Raw genomic sequence first — 16,954 nt, 5'->3', positions numbered from 1 at the left:
AATGACATTAAATGAACCAACAGGCATAGAACCCACAGTTCTCCACGTGAAGATCACCAACACATTTTCAGTTATAACAAGAGAAGGTTGCAACGGACTAACACCTGAAAACTAAGGGGTTGGGGAACACGAAAACTTAAAATCTCTTTTGGAAGTAATTTGGCTCCAGAATTTTATGAAAAATATAATATAGAAATTTGATGCACATGAAATAGTTATTGCATTAGCCATGTGAAACGCATACATATGAGTACATGCACATATAGACACATACATCTATACATGTATGCACACACATACACATTCACACATATGCGCACACAAACACACATGTATATGCACACACAGATATATGCACACACATACACATATATATGCATACACACAGGTATAAGCACATGCACACACACACACACACAAAGGAATTAAAAGGAACAATAAGGTAGGAACTAGTTGGCCCTTTATTGAGGTCATGCCTGAGCTAGCTTGAGCAAAGGGATGATGCCTGCAGGCATTTTGACTTTGAGATATCATGTGTGGAGCATGGTCAAAACCAGACAAACATGTATCCATATTCCAGTTATGTCATTTGCTTACTGTGTGACCTTAAGTAAATTAGCAGGCTACTCTGCCCTGAAAGTCTTTATCGGTTAGGATAAATAATTGCTCTGGGTTCCTAGGAGCAGGCACTGGATGCACAACGGTGCTCCATGAGCAAGGCTGCTCCTCCTCCACGAATCTGCAGGGTCTGCAGCAGTGAGCACACAGCTATTTCGACATCTATGCTAAGTAGTTTTCTTCTTTCTTTTCTGCTTCCTCCTCCTCTTCTACTTATCACCTCAAATGGTTTATAACTTCTCTGCAGTTTTTGAAGATCTCTCTCCCCCTCTGTGTGTGTGTGTGTGTGTGTGTGTGTGTGTGAGAGAGAGAGAGAGAGAGAGAGAGAGAGAGAGAGAGAGAGAGAGAGAGAGAGAGGAGTATTCCTGTGTGTGTGGGTACCTACAGAGAACAGGAAAGGGTGTCAGGTCATGTAAGCTGGAGTGATAGGAATTTTGAACTGTCTGTCATGATGTGGGTGATGGGAACTTCAGTCTGGTACCCTGCAGGAGTAACAGGCAGAGAGTCTTTAATGAATGAATTATCTCTTTATTCTATTTTTAATTTAAAAAATTATCTTTAAGTGCCAAGGCTCAAACCCAGGGCCGTTTACATGCTATGCAAGTTCTCCAGCAGTGGGCAATAGACCCGGCCCTTGGGGTTTTCATGGTTCTCCCTTCCATGTGCCTTTGATCAGTGAGATACCAGCAGGCACAGTCCACCAAATCAGAGTCTTTTTAAGAGGCAGAAAAATCTAAGCGGTCTAGAACCAGGGTCCCCCACGGAGGAAACACATGTAGGGGTGTGGGCTGGCAGGAAGTGATAATCTAAGCTCTGTCTGTGGGTGTAGGGAGCACTGCCAGGGCACTGCTGGAGACCAAGGGCTGCTGGAGCGATGGATGCAGCAGGAGGAAATGAGCAAACAGATGATGGAGTTGATTACTACACAGAAAACGTGTAGAGATACTTGAGCTTCAGCACGCTCGATAGAAAGACTTTAGCTAGATATTCGAGGACACTTCACTAATGTGGCATGACACTCTACATTTAACTCCTGATAGGAATTATAATTACGATAAGCTGCTTATCTTAGTATTCAGTACTTACTTATTTATCAACTGAAAACACCGAGGGAAGAGAATGAAATTTTGATCTACCCACATTGTGGCAACGGGAAAGGGCAAAGGTTTCTGGCAGATCCGCACCAACTCTTTCTTTCCCTATTATAATGGGACATTACACACATTTCATAGCATTAATATATCAGGGAGAATCAAGTATGGATATGTTTGAAAATATGATGGTAAGCACCACATGGAGCAACCAGAAATGATGGAAGTGACATCTTTTTCCTCTTTCTCCCCCATCTATATGTTGACCATTTATTTCAAATATTCTATTAGCTGTTAGAGGCAAACTAAATGAGAAAATATCTAAATTATATGTAGACTCCCTTCTCTAGGATTTTTCAAAGTCTTATTCGGGGATAATCGATGGACTTAGCCATAATTTAAGGTAGAAGTCAATGAATGTAATAAGAAACATGGCATGTTTGGTTTAGGTGGAGAATAAAATGCCTTAGTCAAATTTCTAGAAAATTACAATCCTGTCGACCAGATACCTAACTAAATGATAGTATGGTGTTATGAAACTCACTAAAATGCTTACATACATTGGGCTCTAGTAGAGGAGGAAACTAAGTCATGTTTGTGGGGAGGAGGATCACAGCAACAGAGCATCTCTGGAAAGTCAGAGACCTACACAGAACTGTCTACGATGAGAGATAGGAGGCCATAGTTAGATACCAGGCAGGGAGTGCTTGGAAAAGGGCCTCTAGGGAGGAGAGCAGTGAAGCAGAACCCTAGGAGAGACTGCCTCCAGGGTCAGGCTGGATGCCAGCTCACAAGACCTGGCCAAGTTGTAGAGGTAGCAGGAACCCAGCCCCTGGACTCACCCCTGGGGAGTATGGAGCAAGGGAGAATTGCTTACTCTCAGGATGCTGTCTGAGGTATCCAGCAGTTGAAGAGAAGGAACTTGAAGGTGGAGACCATTACAGAAAAACACGACCTATCAAAATGCTGAGAACAACTGACCAATGTGGTACCCACCCACAACCGGTACTTCTGTAGTGCGACTCTTGCACCAAGGCTCAGGAAACTTTGTAGAGGAGGCAGAAAGGTTGTAAAAGCCAGGGAGACTGGACATTTGCTGTGAGATTGTGTTTCCTAGAAATGTCAGAGAAGCTATAGCCATCAACATGGCTGCCTAAGCAAGTCCTGAGCAAGGATGATAGCAACAGAAGATGTGCTAATGTGCAGGGGAAACCCCACAGGGCTCCGGTCTTAGGCAGAGAACTGCAGGAGATTGAGGAATATTGAGGTTGGGAGGAGGTGTCTTCTCCAGAGAGGGAAGAGCACAGTCATTGCTTAATCCATACCAAGTGGTCCTGAAAACATAGCCAGACAACTAACATTATATGGATGGAAGAGATTGTATTCATATACTTCAACGGTGTGTGTGTGTGTGTGTGTGTGTGTGTGTGTGTGTGAGAGAGAGAGAGAGAGAGAGAGAGAGAGAGAGAGAGAGAGAGGCCATGAATTTGAGGGGTTCATGGAAAGGTTCCATAGAAGGAAAGGCAAGAGGAAAAACAATGCAATCATATAATTAATTTAATTATATCTTAATATAATTTTTAATTATATCTTAATATAAGAAAATAAGAAAAATATTAAAAAGGAGGCTGAGGGAGACTGGAAACAGTGTAATAGCATGTGGACAGCAGCAGCAGCCAGGTGGGCATGGCTGTGCAGTCGTGCAACAACAATTGACATGCTGACTCTGAGGAACAGCACCAGAGGTTGACCTCTGACCACCACAGGCATGCATGTACACACGCATGCACGCACACACACACCATTGTTCTGCTTTCATCTTTATCTGGGATGTAGTACATGAACCTAGCAACCAGAGGTTATGCTGCCTGTAACATGAAGGAAATATTTCATTTAAAAAGTCACCTGCTTATTTAACTTAAGAAAGACAGACAGACAGACAGACAGACAGACACACACACACACACACACACACACACACACAGAGAGAGAGAGAGAGAGAGAGAGAGAGAGAGAGAGAGAGAGAGAGAGCCCCATCACTGATTCTAGACTTCACCCTTGCTCTCTGATGTAGCACCCAAATCCAGAACCGTGCCTGGCACATGGTAGGCATTCCATATTTTTTGAATAAATAGACGTATGAATTTAAGGCAGTGCCAGTGTTAAGAATGAAGCAGATCTGAGTTTAGCCTGGGACCCTTGACTGTAGACCTTTGGTGGAACAGACCAGGAGACTGAAGAGCTCCATGGACTTGGAGAAGGCAAGTCAGCGAATTCCCCTGAAGCTCTGAAAAGTCAAAGCACTTGCTCACAATTACAGCTAGAAACTCATTTTGTGTCTGGGTCTAAGCATTACTTTCATGGTGAAAAAACAAAATTTTCTCTATAAGCTTCAAAGATAAATGATAAAAAAAAGAAGAAATGAAAATACAAATGTAATGCTTCTGACCTGCGAGTGACAGCCCATATTCACCTGTATCAACCTTTTTTCTTCTTGGCAAGATGTAGCCATGGTACTTCACAACTGAAGTCTCCAAACAGCCATAGGCCCTTGGCAGCAGTGGCTCAGCTTCTCTGGAGGCTTTCTCCCATCTTCTTTCCAGACCTCATACCCCTTACATCACCTGCGGCCACATGCTTGTCACTTCCTCTGAGCTCTACCGATGGCTCCCTGGAATGTTGGCTTTCTTTAAACTCATTTCTTTCTCTAACTTGGGTCTTGTCTCTAGATCCAGTCCTGGCACTGGTCCAGTTTGATGACCTTCAGCTAACCTCTAGCCTTCAGCAGAGGCCTGGATATTATATTCTATAAGACTTTGAATTCAAGATGATTTCCCGTTTAGAAAAGTGTTTTATCTGATGCAAAATTTCTATCTCCTGTCTACATGCTCATAGGCTAACAATGCTGAGAAGCATTGTCAGAATACGACAGCTATGCTTTTCCTTCCACCAGCACTTGGTGCATCTTGTTCTGGTTCTTTGTATTCAGGGCATATGAAAATTACTATAGGAAGGTGTGCAAGGGGGCAGGCTACTGCTTGATCGACATCAGTGGTTGCTAGGAAATGTGGAAGACCCTCTTGACTAGGTAGGGAGAGTGGGATGAGACTCTTAGGATTTGATTGAGGAACTTGGCTTTCTACTAAGAGAGAATGTATAAATTTGTGTTTCAGTCACAACAAACCATCCATTCACTGGCTGAATTCCCTCCTAGGAGTTTTAGAGAATTCTAAACCAAATATAGACTCCATTCGAGTTGCATAGATCCAGTGTTAGGACAGAAATATTCACACTTTCAGGCAACTAGCCATATGGCTTTGAAAACGAATGCATTTTTAGTTCACAAGGGAAGATCTTTGGAAATTAAAAAAACATTTTGAGTCCTGATAAACCAATTAAGTCGAGACAAACTATTCAATGGAAAGCCATTGGCTGCTGTATAGGAAAGACAGACCTTTAGCCTGAAGTGCTCTCTGCATGTCTGCCACTTCTTAGGGCTGTTTTGAAAAGATGAATATATTCTTGGCACACTCATTGAGAAATGTGGCAGTGGTCTTGGCCATTGGGAGATGGTTGCTGATTTGTCTATCAGCATGCATCTGCGGTCTTGGGCCCTGGAACCTGGGAAGAATGGGAAGCTGGGGGTGGGGGGGAAGAGGTGTGCACAGTTGGTAACACCAGTAGTGGGTCTAGGAGGAAGATGGTGGATGCTGCTGGTGGGGACACCTTATATATATCTCCTGTTAGCTGCACAAGTTTTATTATCAGGAAGCTCAAAGGATGACACAGATTTTAAAAAATCCTTTTGTTAATGGCTCTGAAGGAAAGAAGTCAGAAATGTTCTGTCCCCGAAGACTTAATGTTTTTATGCAGATTATTTTACTAATGATTAATATCAGAAAAATAGGTTCTTGGTAGTCCTTATAAAGATCTACTATGGCATTCATCCCAGCAAATCCTGCCTATGAGCGATAGTTCCTCGTGGCTGGACTCAGTGGCTCTGAAATAGACCATGGGACTTCCAGCTTGCTTTTGATCACCCGAGTTTAGAAAAATGTTGAGCCTGTCTGTGGCTCAGTTCTCTGACTTCTAAGATGAGAGTAACTCCCTTCTATGAGTTAAATGAGGCACTTCAAGCCAGAGGGATGGAAGTCAGCCTCCCTATAGGCTAAGCTATCAGTGCAAATATTTAATTACTATCTCATTGTTGGTTATTTCCATGGTTGTATGTCTAGGTCTGAAAGATCGCCTTGTAGGCACTGGTCACAGAGTGGACAGCTGAAGAGGCAGCGGCAGCTGTCTATTATCTCTGCAGAACTGTTTATATGTTAGAATTCGTGTCCTTAGCATGTCCCGTGCTAATCTGAAGCCTCCTTTGCATGAGTGCTTGCTTCCTTAAAGGAGGTATTTTGATTATTCGAGGCACTTAACATCAGACTGAGAATAATCCTCACTTATTGTGTGGTTTTGTTTGGGAATCACCTTGTTCCACTGTCCATGCAAGCCCAGCAGATCCTCAGATCCTATTCCAATTCCACCATAGCTTGAGGAGCAGCTGAGAGGGCGTGGCAAGTGACAAGGAGTGTCAAGAGAGAATTTGAACCCACGTTTACCTAGGACAAAATGCTTGCATATGGCATTGGAAGGAAGTTCTCTAATACATTTTAAAATCATCTAAAATTGTTTTATAAAAGGATTATATGGTTATTATGTCATACTAATGTAAAATATTTACAAGTCTACCCAAGACTATTCCACGGCTCATAAATAGAACATGCGCACGTGCGCACCGTGCGCTCACACACACACACACACACACAAACACACACACACACACACACACAAACATACACACACACACACACACACACACACACGCACACCGCGTTGGGGGCTGAAATCTTTTACTCCTCTAGTTGGCAGTCTGTGGTTTTCCATTCTCTGCCATGCAACTTGCTGCCCTATGGTAACGCACATCTGCCAGCAACATGGACAATGCAATATTCAAACTCTTCCCTCCCTCCCTCTCTCCCTCCTTCCATCCCATCCAGGAAGAGATTCCTCTACCATGTTCCCTGGTGGTCAGCAATTATTCACCAGAATGTCTTCTGGAGGAGTGTCCAATTTCTTGACACTGTTTATCAGGGTAGAATTAAGCCTTTATTTAATGTAAAACCAAAGGACATAAGACAACTCTGGGTTTATTTCTATTTTTTTAGACCCTTATGTTGCTATAGTGATGATTATTGTACCCCTTATCACTCCACCCAAGCACAATTCTTTATGGAAGCCATCCCTGCTTTCTGCTCTCTGGGGAAGACCTTAGCGTTCTCATGCCATTGCTTTTTCTATGCAGCATTAAAGCCATAGTTTCAGGCGCTTGGCTCTGTCTCTAGATGGTGCCTGAGGTTTCGGGCTGGAGAGAAGATGGGGAGCATTGAGTCCCATGCGATTTGTAGGAGAGGCTGGGACTGAATACAACAGTTGGCTACATCAGTGACCACCCTCGGCATCACCTCTAACCTTATCCCAGTGCTCAACCTAACTGCAGTGTCTTCTGTGTAGTAGCGTTCAGTGCATATTAATCTGGTTTTCTGGTTGGATGAATGAATACCAAGCATATCAGGAACCGATTGACAACTGGATATATCACCAAAGCCTTAGTTGTAAGAATTGCTGATCATTACAGAACCCCAAAGCAATGAGTGTGTATAAGGAAACTTCAGTGCTTGCTATAGACATACTGAGAGAACCAAACTCTTGTGAGCCCATGAGGACCACTGGGTTTCTGGTATTAATTGTGTTTCACCATAAGCATAAGAGTATACTATAATAACCAAATTAATTTTTCGTGAGAGTTCTGGGGCAGAGTACCAGAGCCCTTACCTGTCTGTGCTGTTGAGCGACTTGATATCCCAGGCCTGCGATGGGCTGAGGCTGCATTTTCTGAAGCATGATCTTTTGCTGAAGTGGCAGGGGTGACCTTAGCAAAGACTGGCTTGATAAAGGTTGGGTGGGTTGGGATGGTGGCTGCGGCTGCTGCTGCGGCTGCTGAGCTGCCATCGAGCCTTGCTGTTGCTGCTGCTGCTGCTGCTGCTGCTGTTGCTGCTGCTGCTGAGCTACCAATGAACTCTGTGGTGGTTGCTGCTGTTGTTGAGCTGCCAGCGAGCTTTGCTGTTGCTGTTGTTGTTGCTGCTGCTGTGGCTGCTGTGGCTGCTGCTGCGTGTAGTGCAGGAGAGAAGGCTTGCTCTGGGAAGGCAAAAGAGAAGGCATCTGCTGGTTTGCTTGGTCTGAGTTAAAATGGAACAGAGGCTTGGTGTTGCCATGTCGGGGCTCCAAGGTTGAGTGCGGGTTGTTAATAAAACTTCGACTGAGATCCTGAGTCTTTTGCTGCAGAAGCACATCCAGGTGCCCAGCCTGGGCTGAGGGGCTAGCCTTGTATGCATAGTTGGTCACTGCTTTGGACTGGTTGCTGCTGCTGGCTACCCCAGGCATAGATGACCCCTGTGGGTTGAATGGCTGTTGGCCAAAGGAAGAACTGGGGATGTTTTCCTGCACAAATGTCCCTGGGGATGGCCCAGCAGAGGAGGGCAGGGCTGGCCAGCTGGGAGGAGTCTGCTGCTGTTGCTGCTGTTGCTGCTGCTGCTGCTGCTGCATCCGTGCATGCTGCTGGCGATTTGCAGCTATCTGCTTGAGCTGTTGGGCATGGGACACTTCTTGCCAGCTCGGCAGGGCCCTATTTGTTCCTGCTGCTGTCTGAGGCTGAGGCTGACTCTGGGGGATTGTGGGGATTGGGGATGAAGTAGAGAGAGCAGAGTTGGCCAAGGAGAATGTAGGGCCAGCTGATGGGGGCCTTAGCTGGGGAGAGCCTGAGGTGCCCTGGGTCAAACCAGGTGAATATTCGCTTTTGATAATCATCTTCTCCATGGGCAGGGAAGGTCTAGGTGTACTCCTCTGACTCTGCTGACCCAAGTCAATGCTGAATGGGTCGTCCTGCTTAATAGTGGCATTGATCATGTTCTCCAGTTCCAGGTCACTCATGGGAGGCACTGATATGTTGGTCAGCTCATTGAACAGTTCCTGCAGTTCGGGGTCCATCAGTTGCTCTCCAGGGTCATCTCCAAACTGACTCTCCTGCGTCATTTGGTCGTTCGCATGTTTACTGCAAGACACGGTCTCCCCAGGCTCTTTCTTCACCTCCTTTAAGCCCATGTTAAACATGGCGTTGCTAGAAGAGTGCCCAGGAGGGGGCGCAGCGTTAGTCTTTCTCAGGGGTGCTTGGCTCATGGTCAAGGGTCCTGGCATCATATGACTTTGTCCATTATTTACCGGGAGGGTCCCCTGACCTGTGGAAAGGTTCTCCCCAACCCTGATCCTTTTGATATCGAGGAACGAGTTGTTGACAAAGCCATTGGGCCTCTTGCTGTTGGCAGGAGACAGGTTGATTATTTGTTTTCTTTTCAAGGAGCCCTGGAGCTGAAAGACAGAAAGGACATACAATAGACATGTTTAAGATTTCTATTCAATTTTACCAAGTGCAATGCTATACTTTATTTTAAAAAAACATTATTTTCCAGCTTCCATGCTCAATATTTAAACTTTTAACTTAAAAAAAAAAACCCTTTATTTTCGTTTTTTGAAGCAGGATCTCATTTATTCCAGGTTGGTCTCAAACCTGCTATTGTGGCTGAGGATACCCTTGAACTTCTGATCTTCCTGCTTTGGCCTTCCAAATGGCTGGGATTACAGTTGTGCACCGCCATACCCAGCTTTTGCGGTGCTGGGTATGAAACCTGTGGTTTTATGAATATTAGGCAAACACTCTACTGCCTGAGTTGTAGTTCCTGCCTACATAAATTCAAATATTTGTTCCCCAAGGAGACTTGGTCTAAAACACAATGGGATACACAGAAGAAAATGAGAGTAGTTTAGAGGTCCCCCAAATCCCCATGATTGACACACAGGTTAATAGGAGAAAGGATTCTTCTGTCACACGAGGACTTATTCCCAGTACCTAAGCAAGCTTTCTTCTTTTACTGGAGTCAAGAGAAATATCTCTCCCACATGCACAGCTACCTAGGCAGCTATATACTCTAAGCACTCACACTTTGACCAACTTGGGAAATACCAACCAGTTTAAGAAAGTACAAAATCTCTAGCTTTGTTTTATATTCCCCCCAAGTTCAACCTTACCCTATTTTCTATCTTCTAAATAAGGTAGAATATTCCTCAGGTCCAAGGAGACTTCCTGAAAAGCATTCATTGTTTTTCTTTCTCTAATCCCATGACTTTGCATTTAGGGCTGTATTGGGCTACTTGACAAGAAGAGTTATCGTCTGGACTCAGCCTGTTGCCACACCCATGCTGTTCCCAGATCCTCCTTCCTCACTGTGACCTAGGATGTCTGGATGCTCACACACTGGGCCCCTTCATGCTGGAAGGGGCAATGCCACATGGAGATTCATTTATTAAATGAGACTTTTTTTTCTTCTGCTGCTGTGTTAGTTAGTGTTCTTCAGCCGTGAAGAGACACCACAGCAACTACAACTCCTATAAAAGAAAGCATTTATTTGGGGGCTTGCTGACACTTTCAGAGGGGTTAGTATATTATCATCATGGTGGGGAGCCAGCAGGCATGGTAGTAGAGCAGTAACTGAGAGCTTGGCATCCTTCTCTATAGGCAGTGGGAAGAGAGCGAGTGACACGGGACCTCGCATGGACTTTAGAAACCTCAAAGACCACTCCTAGTGACACACCTCCTCCAACAAGGCCATGCCTCCCAATTCTTCCGAAACAGCTCCACTAACTGGGGACCAAGCATTCAAGCATGTAAGTCTATGTGGGGCAACCTCATTCAGACACCACAGCCACTAAACCTTGCAACAAAACCAAAGTATTGAGAAGCAATACTGCAAATGCGTTATAAGAAAAGGTACTGGGGGGCAGACGGAATCACGCTTACTTCCAATGTTGTAACCATGCAACTCACTTGTCTGAGTCTCAGTTTTCTATGCCTAAAAACACTTTCATAGGAAGGATCTAGATAAGTTATGTAAAAATTGGCACAGTGCTCACTGTAGTAATTTCATAAACTATAGCTTATAGGAAAAGGCATCGGCTCACTGTGTTGTACGTGTGTCCCCACAGTAACATGTCTGTGCAGTCATAATGGCAAATCACCTCATTCCCTTACCCGGTGAACAGACTGAAGGCTGGGAGCCTCACATCAATGGAACAAGGCTGGAGGACCATGGAGCCATACCAATAAAGCATTGTCACTGGTTTCCTGAACAAACAACTGGTTTGTCTCTAAAACAAGAGCTGCACCTACCACAGTCTGGCTCCCATGACGCTGCTCACACACCTAAATTATTTAATGTGTGCTCAGGATAACTGCAGAGAAGCCAAAGTTAAAATGCTTTTCAAAAAGTTATACCACTTTTCTCCCTTCCCTTCTTGTTTATAGACACCCCCTTGCCCTCTTGAAGACTTTGGAATTAAGCCAAGGAAATTCATAGAACTATATACACCTTATGTGCCAGGGGTCTTAAACATGATGGCTTTATTCTGGGCATCTGCCTGACTGAATTAGATATGCATTAGGTGTGCATTATAGATAAGAAAACCAAGGCTCATGGGGATAAATTCACTCTTCCAGGTCACAGAACTAGTAAGTGGTAGGTCTGCTTGGGTCTAAAGCCCACCATTTCCATCCTGTTATATTTCAGAAAGCTGCTCTAGGCTCAAGGCTCATGTGGCAGGAAGGGGGTCACAGGCAGTGAATACAGAGCCACCTTAGAATGTAGGTAAAATGGCGCCGAATTGGGGATGGGCGGGATGGAGAACAGGACTGATCAGTCATTCCTGTGAACTGTGTCCCTTGCACCAGGCTCATCAAGGCCTGCTCCAGGTGATCCTGTGCATTGCCTGGCTTGTCGCTGACTGCTAACGGGAAAGCAACTTGACCCATGCTGGGCCAACCTGATCGTCCATTATGACTGTAGACTTGGGGGCGGTGAGACCAGATCCACTAGTCGGGCGGGAAGCTGTTGCAGAGGCACGGTGGAAGTCCGCTCTAGAGCATGGAAGCAGAGTGGAGAGGGTCTCTGCATCTTTGATACACTGTGGCATCTTTAGAGGGTCTTCTTGTCTGCTCAAGTTAGTATGAGTGAGGCTACTGCTACTAGCCAAGTGCTCTAATCCTGTCCCTCCAGAGTCCTGATGTCCTATCCAGGGATGAGCAAATTGAAGCCAAGGGCAGGGCTTCCCCAGCCTTTTCTGCTGTCTGTCTTCTTTTCTCACACAACAATGGGAGCCAGCCCCAAGATGAGCAGAAGCCCAAGGCAGCCAGCATCTAGGGTAGAGAAGTGGCCAGCCGGCCGAGAGAGTCAGCCATGTTGCTCGTGTTTCATATCAGAATGAACAGCATTTGAAGAGTCTTTTATCCAGTAAGGAACAATAGAATCCATTCTTTTTCCAGGTTTGCGTTTTCACCTTTGATTTATTTTCTATTACTTTGAAAAAACAAAAAACACTGAAAACTTGTTCTGCCAGATTCTTCTCTTTGCACTCCCCGCCCCCAGCTGCGCACACTGCAGGATGCGGCCTGCCCTCTCTCTGTGGGCTACCAGGAGCACAGAAGCAAGCGCAGGAGGAGCTATCTGGTTCTTTCTGGAAGTAGCTGCAGCAACGGTCATTTATTCAGGCTGCCTGCACCAGACATTGAGCTAAGCAAGCTCTTCACCCGGGGAAATGGTCCTTACAGCTTTCAGATTCTTCAAAGTAACTCTTTGAAGTGTTCTTTTGGTACTTTACCCTTCCCCTGCGTTTTCTAGATAAGAAAGGTAAGAACAAGAACTGAGTACCAATTCTAGATGGCACACGGCCTAGTCAGCAACGAAACTAGGAAGCCAATCAAGTGCTTCCATGGCAGACCTGGCTCTCAGACGTAAATGTCACCCACGTCCAGTGAAGGGCCAGGCACTGACAGCTGGTTCTGAAATAGAGTCACTGTTCTACGGAAGACTCCCTTTGCAAACAGAATACACCGATGCCGCAAAGCAGTGAGCCAGCACAGGCCAACCTGGTCCCAGCACTCTGCCTCTTGATCGCTGACATACACCCAGTTCTCTTTCAGCTTTTACAGCGTCTCATCTAAATTGCTCTGGACGCAGCGGTGAGGCAGTCAAGAAGAAAGAACATTAGGAAGATGGACAGCACGGCCAGGGCATGGGTAAGGACATCCAGGACCCCTGAGGATGGATGTCAGGGAGAGAATGGTGACATTGGTTTGAGGCTGATAGAGAAATCTCTTGATGTCAGCCTGAAGTTCCAGTGTTAGAGAGAAGTGAGACAAGAGGTCACTCCATCAGTAAAGAAGATGTGTTAAGTACACAGAGAGAGAGAGCTCTGAGCCACCTCTTATCATATCGCTCTGGGTTTCCAGGAGATGCTGCAGCTGACCAGCCCTTGAAGCACCTGCTCCTTTATTCTTCCTTACTATGTAAGGACCAAAGAGCGTCTTGAATTTTTCACGAGAAACCCAAATTGCTGTGCTGATTTGTGAGGTTCTGTACTGAACGCACACCCTAGCTGGTCAACCGGAGGGCTTCCCTGGGGTGCGGCCTTCAGCAGTAAGTCTGGTTTACATTCCTCAGGGAATCCCGACTTCTGCTGAGATTCAGCATCCCGCTGCTCTTCACCCCGGTCTTTGCTCAGTCTTCCCTTTGAACCCCCTTTGTCTTTTGAGACAGCCGGTCTCTGCTGGATTGGGCACAAGTGTGCTTAGGCTAGGCAGAGTCTACCAACAGTGACCTATCTTCCGGGGCTGGAGTAGAAGTACAGAGGGCACGTGTGGAAGACTGTGACCCATCGGTAAACAGCGCTGTTTGAAACAGCTGTGCTTCTCGTCTCCAAAGGCCTTGAAACATAAACTTCCTGGAGGGCTTTGAAAGCACCATGGTTGCACAATCCTCTGGTTTCTGTTTCTTCCCCTGCCCCCATCCTGTCCCACAAACTAAATGCACCCTTTGTCTCCATTGCTGCCCTAGAAATAAAGAATGTACCTCACAAAGGTAACAATTCAGCCCATAGGCCACAGTCTCCTCCCTGCTTCCCCCCAAGTAGATTCCTGTCCCTCTCAATCAGGCAAACATGCAGGAATCAAATCTGTAGCTACCTGGAGATGTGTGTGTGTGTGTGTGTGTGTCTGTGTGTGTGTGTGCGCACACACTTGCCTGGATCCCACCATATGTGAGTTTTCTTCACAGTCCATTAGAGATGCGATTGATGCTAGAAATTAGAGATGATCCAGACAGAGGCTAACCCAAAAGGTCACGTGTGACTTCTTACTGGTCCTTATAGGTATGTTTGTGGTCTTGGAATAAATCCTTTGAGCTCATTACAACTCTAGAAAGTGAGAGTAATTCCTCCCTGGTTCTCACTTCCCCTTAGAAGGGGCACTTCCAAGTCTATCATCAACCATCAAAATCATTGAAAGAGTGAAGAAACTGGAGATGTGAGACCTTTTCCAAAGACATTAAAAAGCTTCCTTTCAGCTGGATGGTGGTGGCATACACCTCTAATCTCTGTATTCTGGGGGCAGAGGTAGGCGGAGCTCTGTGAGGTCAAGGCCAGCCTGGTCTACAGAGTGAGCTCCAGGATAGCCAGAGGTGTTATACAGAGAAACTCTGTCTCAAAAACAACAAAACAAAACAGCTCCCTCTCTGTTTTGGCACTGTAGAAGTCTGGACTTCTCTGTGGCTAAGTGTTGCTGGATCAAATATATCTGACCTGATTGTACGCTCTCTAAGTATGGGCCTTGGCTCCTCTTTCCTGAGCACGGAGCTGCCATGATGCTTGCTGTGCCTGAACTGCTTCCTGAAATAGTTGAAGTGTTTGCCTCAGTCCCCAGGACACAGGATCCTTTTAGCCACTCAGCAGCCGAACAAGAGCAAAAGGTCTGTAGCTTGTGGGGCGCTCTGCCATGCTGACTCTCAGCCCACTGGCGTTGGTGTGATCATGTCTTCATGTGAATGTAAAGCCCTGAGAACCGCAGCCATGAAGAAGCCAAACAGCAGTAACATGAAGCAAAACTGCAGGAGGCAGGAACACAGTGACGGACTCAGGGTGCATGTGCCCCATGAGATGGTCCTAGACTAGTGTGCAAGGCTCATCCTGACTGATTCCATGCTGGGTGGAAACGCTGGAGCTGCAGAGCAACAGGGCACACTTCCGGTGTGAATTTTAGGCAGTCGTGCACGCCTTTAAGGAAAATTGTGGGGCCTTTGTTGGTTGGGGGCTCTGCCGTGGGTAGACCGGGTGAGGACGTATACTACATGTGTCTGAAAATTCTGTCCCATAGCTTTGCTCCACATGACTCAGACTCTGACAGACTTCATCACTTCAACACAATAGCCATTCTTCATAAAATCCAAGATAAAGTTGAAAATTCTTTGTTTATTCTTAAGATATGATTTCAGTATATACATACATGTATACATATTTATGCATGTATGCGTATATATGTAGAAATATCATAACGAAACTATTTTGTATCCTAACTTTAACATTAATTTTAAGAAATTCAAAGTAGGTATCTTTCCTATGTAGACAACTACACTAAATAATGCCATTCCCAATTCATTCCATGATAATGATGTCCTTAATCATCCCCAATTGTCCCTGTAATCATCACAAGGACCTACAGGAGCCTTTCAGAGATGGGCCTGAAGTGTCAAACACAGAAAAGAACATAATATTCTATAAAATCCTGAAGAAAAAAAAAGAATAACTACTTTGTACATGAAATACTTTATCCATGACTCACTTTTTGCCCAAAATATATCGAAGTGGATCCAAAGTAAATGCTATGTCTGAAATGCTGGCCCTGCTCCTACTGCTCCAAATGTCCCTCTCAGCAGAATGCGCAGCGCATTAAACATCATCAATCAAGAGGCTTCTCTCTCCCACTTCACTTGGAGGGTCCAGCTCCAGAGCTCCCTGGAAGGCTAGCTCACAGTCTCTCGCTTTCCCCGTATTCTTTGGCTCTGCTTTGATGATTTTAGCACTTTCTGTCTTGTATTGTTCTTGGCAACTGGTTCGGGTATGTGAGTTTTTCACTTAACTACGATTTCAAAAGTCAACAGAAGAGCAGCTTCTCATGGCCTCAAAGCCCGCCAGACCCAAAAAGAGGAACATGGGATGTACTCACTCATATTTGGTTTCTAGCCATAAATAAAGGACATTGAGCTTATAATTCATGTTCCTAGAGAAGCTAAATAAGAAGGTGAATCCAAAGACAAACACATAGGCATCCTCATGAATATTAACCTTCATCAGGCGATGAAAGGTGACAGAGACAGAGACCCACATGGGAGCACCGGACAGAAATCTCAAGGTCCACATCAGGAGCAGAAGGAGACGGAGCACGAGCAAGGAACTCAGGACCACGAGGGGTGCACCCACACACTAAGACAATGGGGATGATCTATTGGGATCTCACCAAGGCCAGCTGGCCTAGGTCTGAAAAAGCATGGGATAAATCCGGACTAGCTGAACATAGCGGACAATGAGGAATACTGAGAATTCAAGAACAATTGCAGTGGGTTTTTGATCCTACTGCACGTACTGGCTTTGTGGGAGCCTAGGCAGTTTGGATGCTCACCTTACGAGCCCTGGATAGAGGTGGGCAGTCCTTGGGCTTCCCACAGGTCAGGGAACCCTGATTGCTCTTCGAGCAGATGAGGGAGGGGGACTTGATCGGGGGAGGGGGAGGGAAATGGGAAGCGGTTGTGGGGACGAGGCAGAAATCCTTATTAAATAAATAAATTTAAAAAAAAAAAGAAAAATACAAAAAAAAAAAAAAGCCCATCCCATCTGTAGCCCAGGGAAATGCTCACGGACTGCCTGGTGATATGTCTGATTAGGCAGCCAGTGGTCTGGGCACTTGACTAGTCAGCGTGGGCCACCTATGTCTCTCTGTTCTCTGCCTGTGCTCACCAAGAAAACCTGCTTCTGTAAGCCTCGCTGACTGATAGCATTGCTTGTCCAGGTGTAGAGCTGTTGTCTGCTGGGTCAGAGAGCATCCACATTGTCTGTTCATCATTTGGGGCTGTAGTACGGCTACTGACGAGTTCCATCTGCTCACAAAGCAAAGTCAAAGCCTCCTGCAGCTTCATGCCAGCCTTCATTAACTTTAGAGGCTCAGGGGACTTAGATAGATATCAGAAGTCCCTTCCCTTCCC

The 16,954-nt window shown here is 45.6% G+C and overlaps 1 protein-coding gene across 1 annotated transcript in view; it reads right to left on the bottom strand.

Moving 5' to 3' along the window:
• Maml2 (mastermind like transcriptional coactivator 2) overlaps nt 1–16,954 on the bottom strand; it is a 323,879-nt gene that overhangs the window by 88,492 nt on the left and 218,433 nt on the right. Inside the window, exon 2 of the mRNA XM_041657338.1 lies at nt 7,596–9,185. Coding sequence (XP_041513272.1) covers nt 7,596–9,185 — 1,590 coding nt within the window. The remainder of the gene's footprint in view (nt 1–7,595; nt 9,186–16,954) is intronic.

Source organism: Microtus oregoni, unplaced genomic scaffold (genome assembly GCF_018167655.1).
Source record: "Microtus oregoni isolate MIOR12 unplaced genomic scaffold, Mior012 000008F_ref0000371, whole genome shotgun sequence".
In the NCBI taxonomy this organism is placed as follows: domain Eukaryota; kingdom Metazoa; phylum Chordata; class Mammalia; order Rodentia; family Cricetidae; genus Microtus; species Microtus oregoni.
This window is presented reverse-complemented; position numbering and strand designations above follow the sequence as displayed.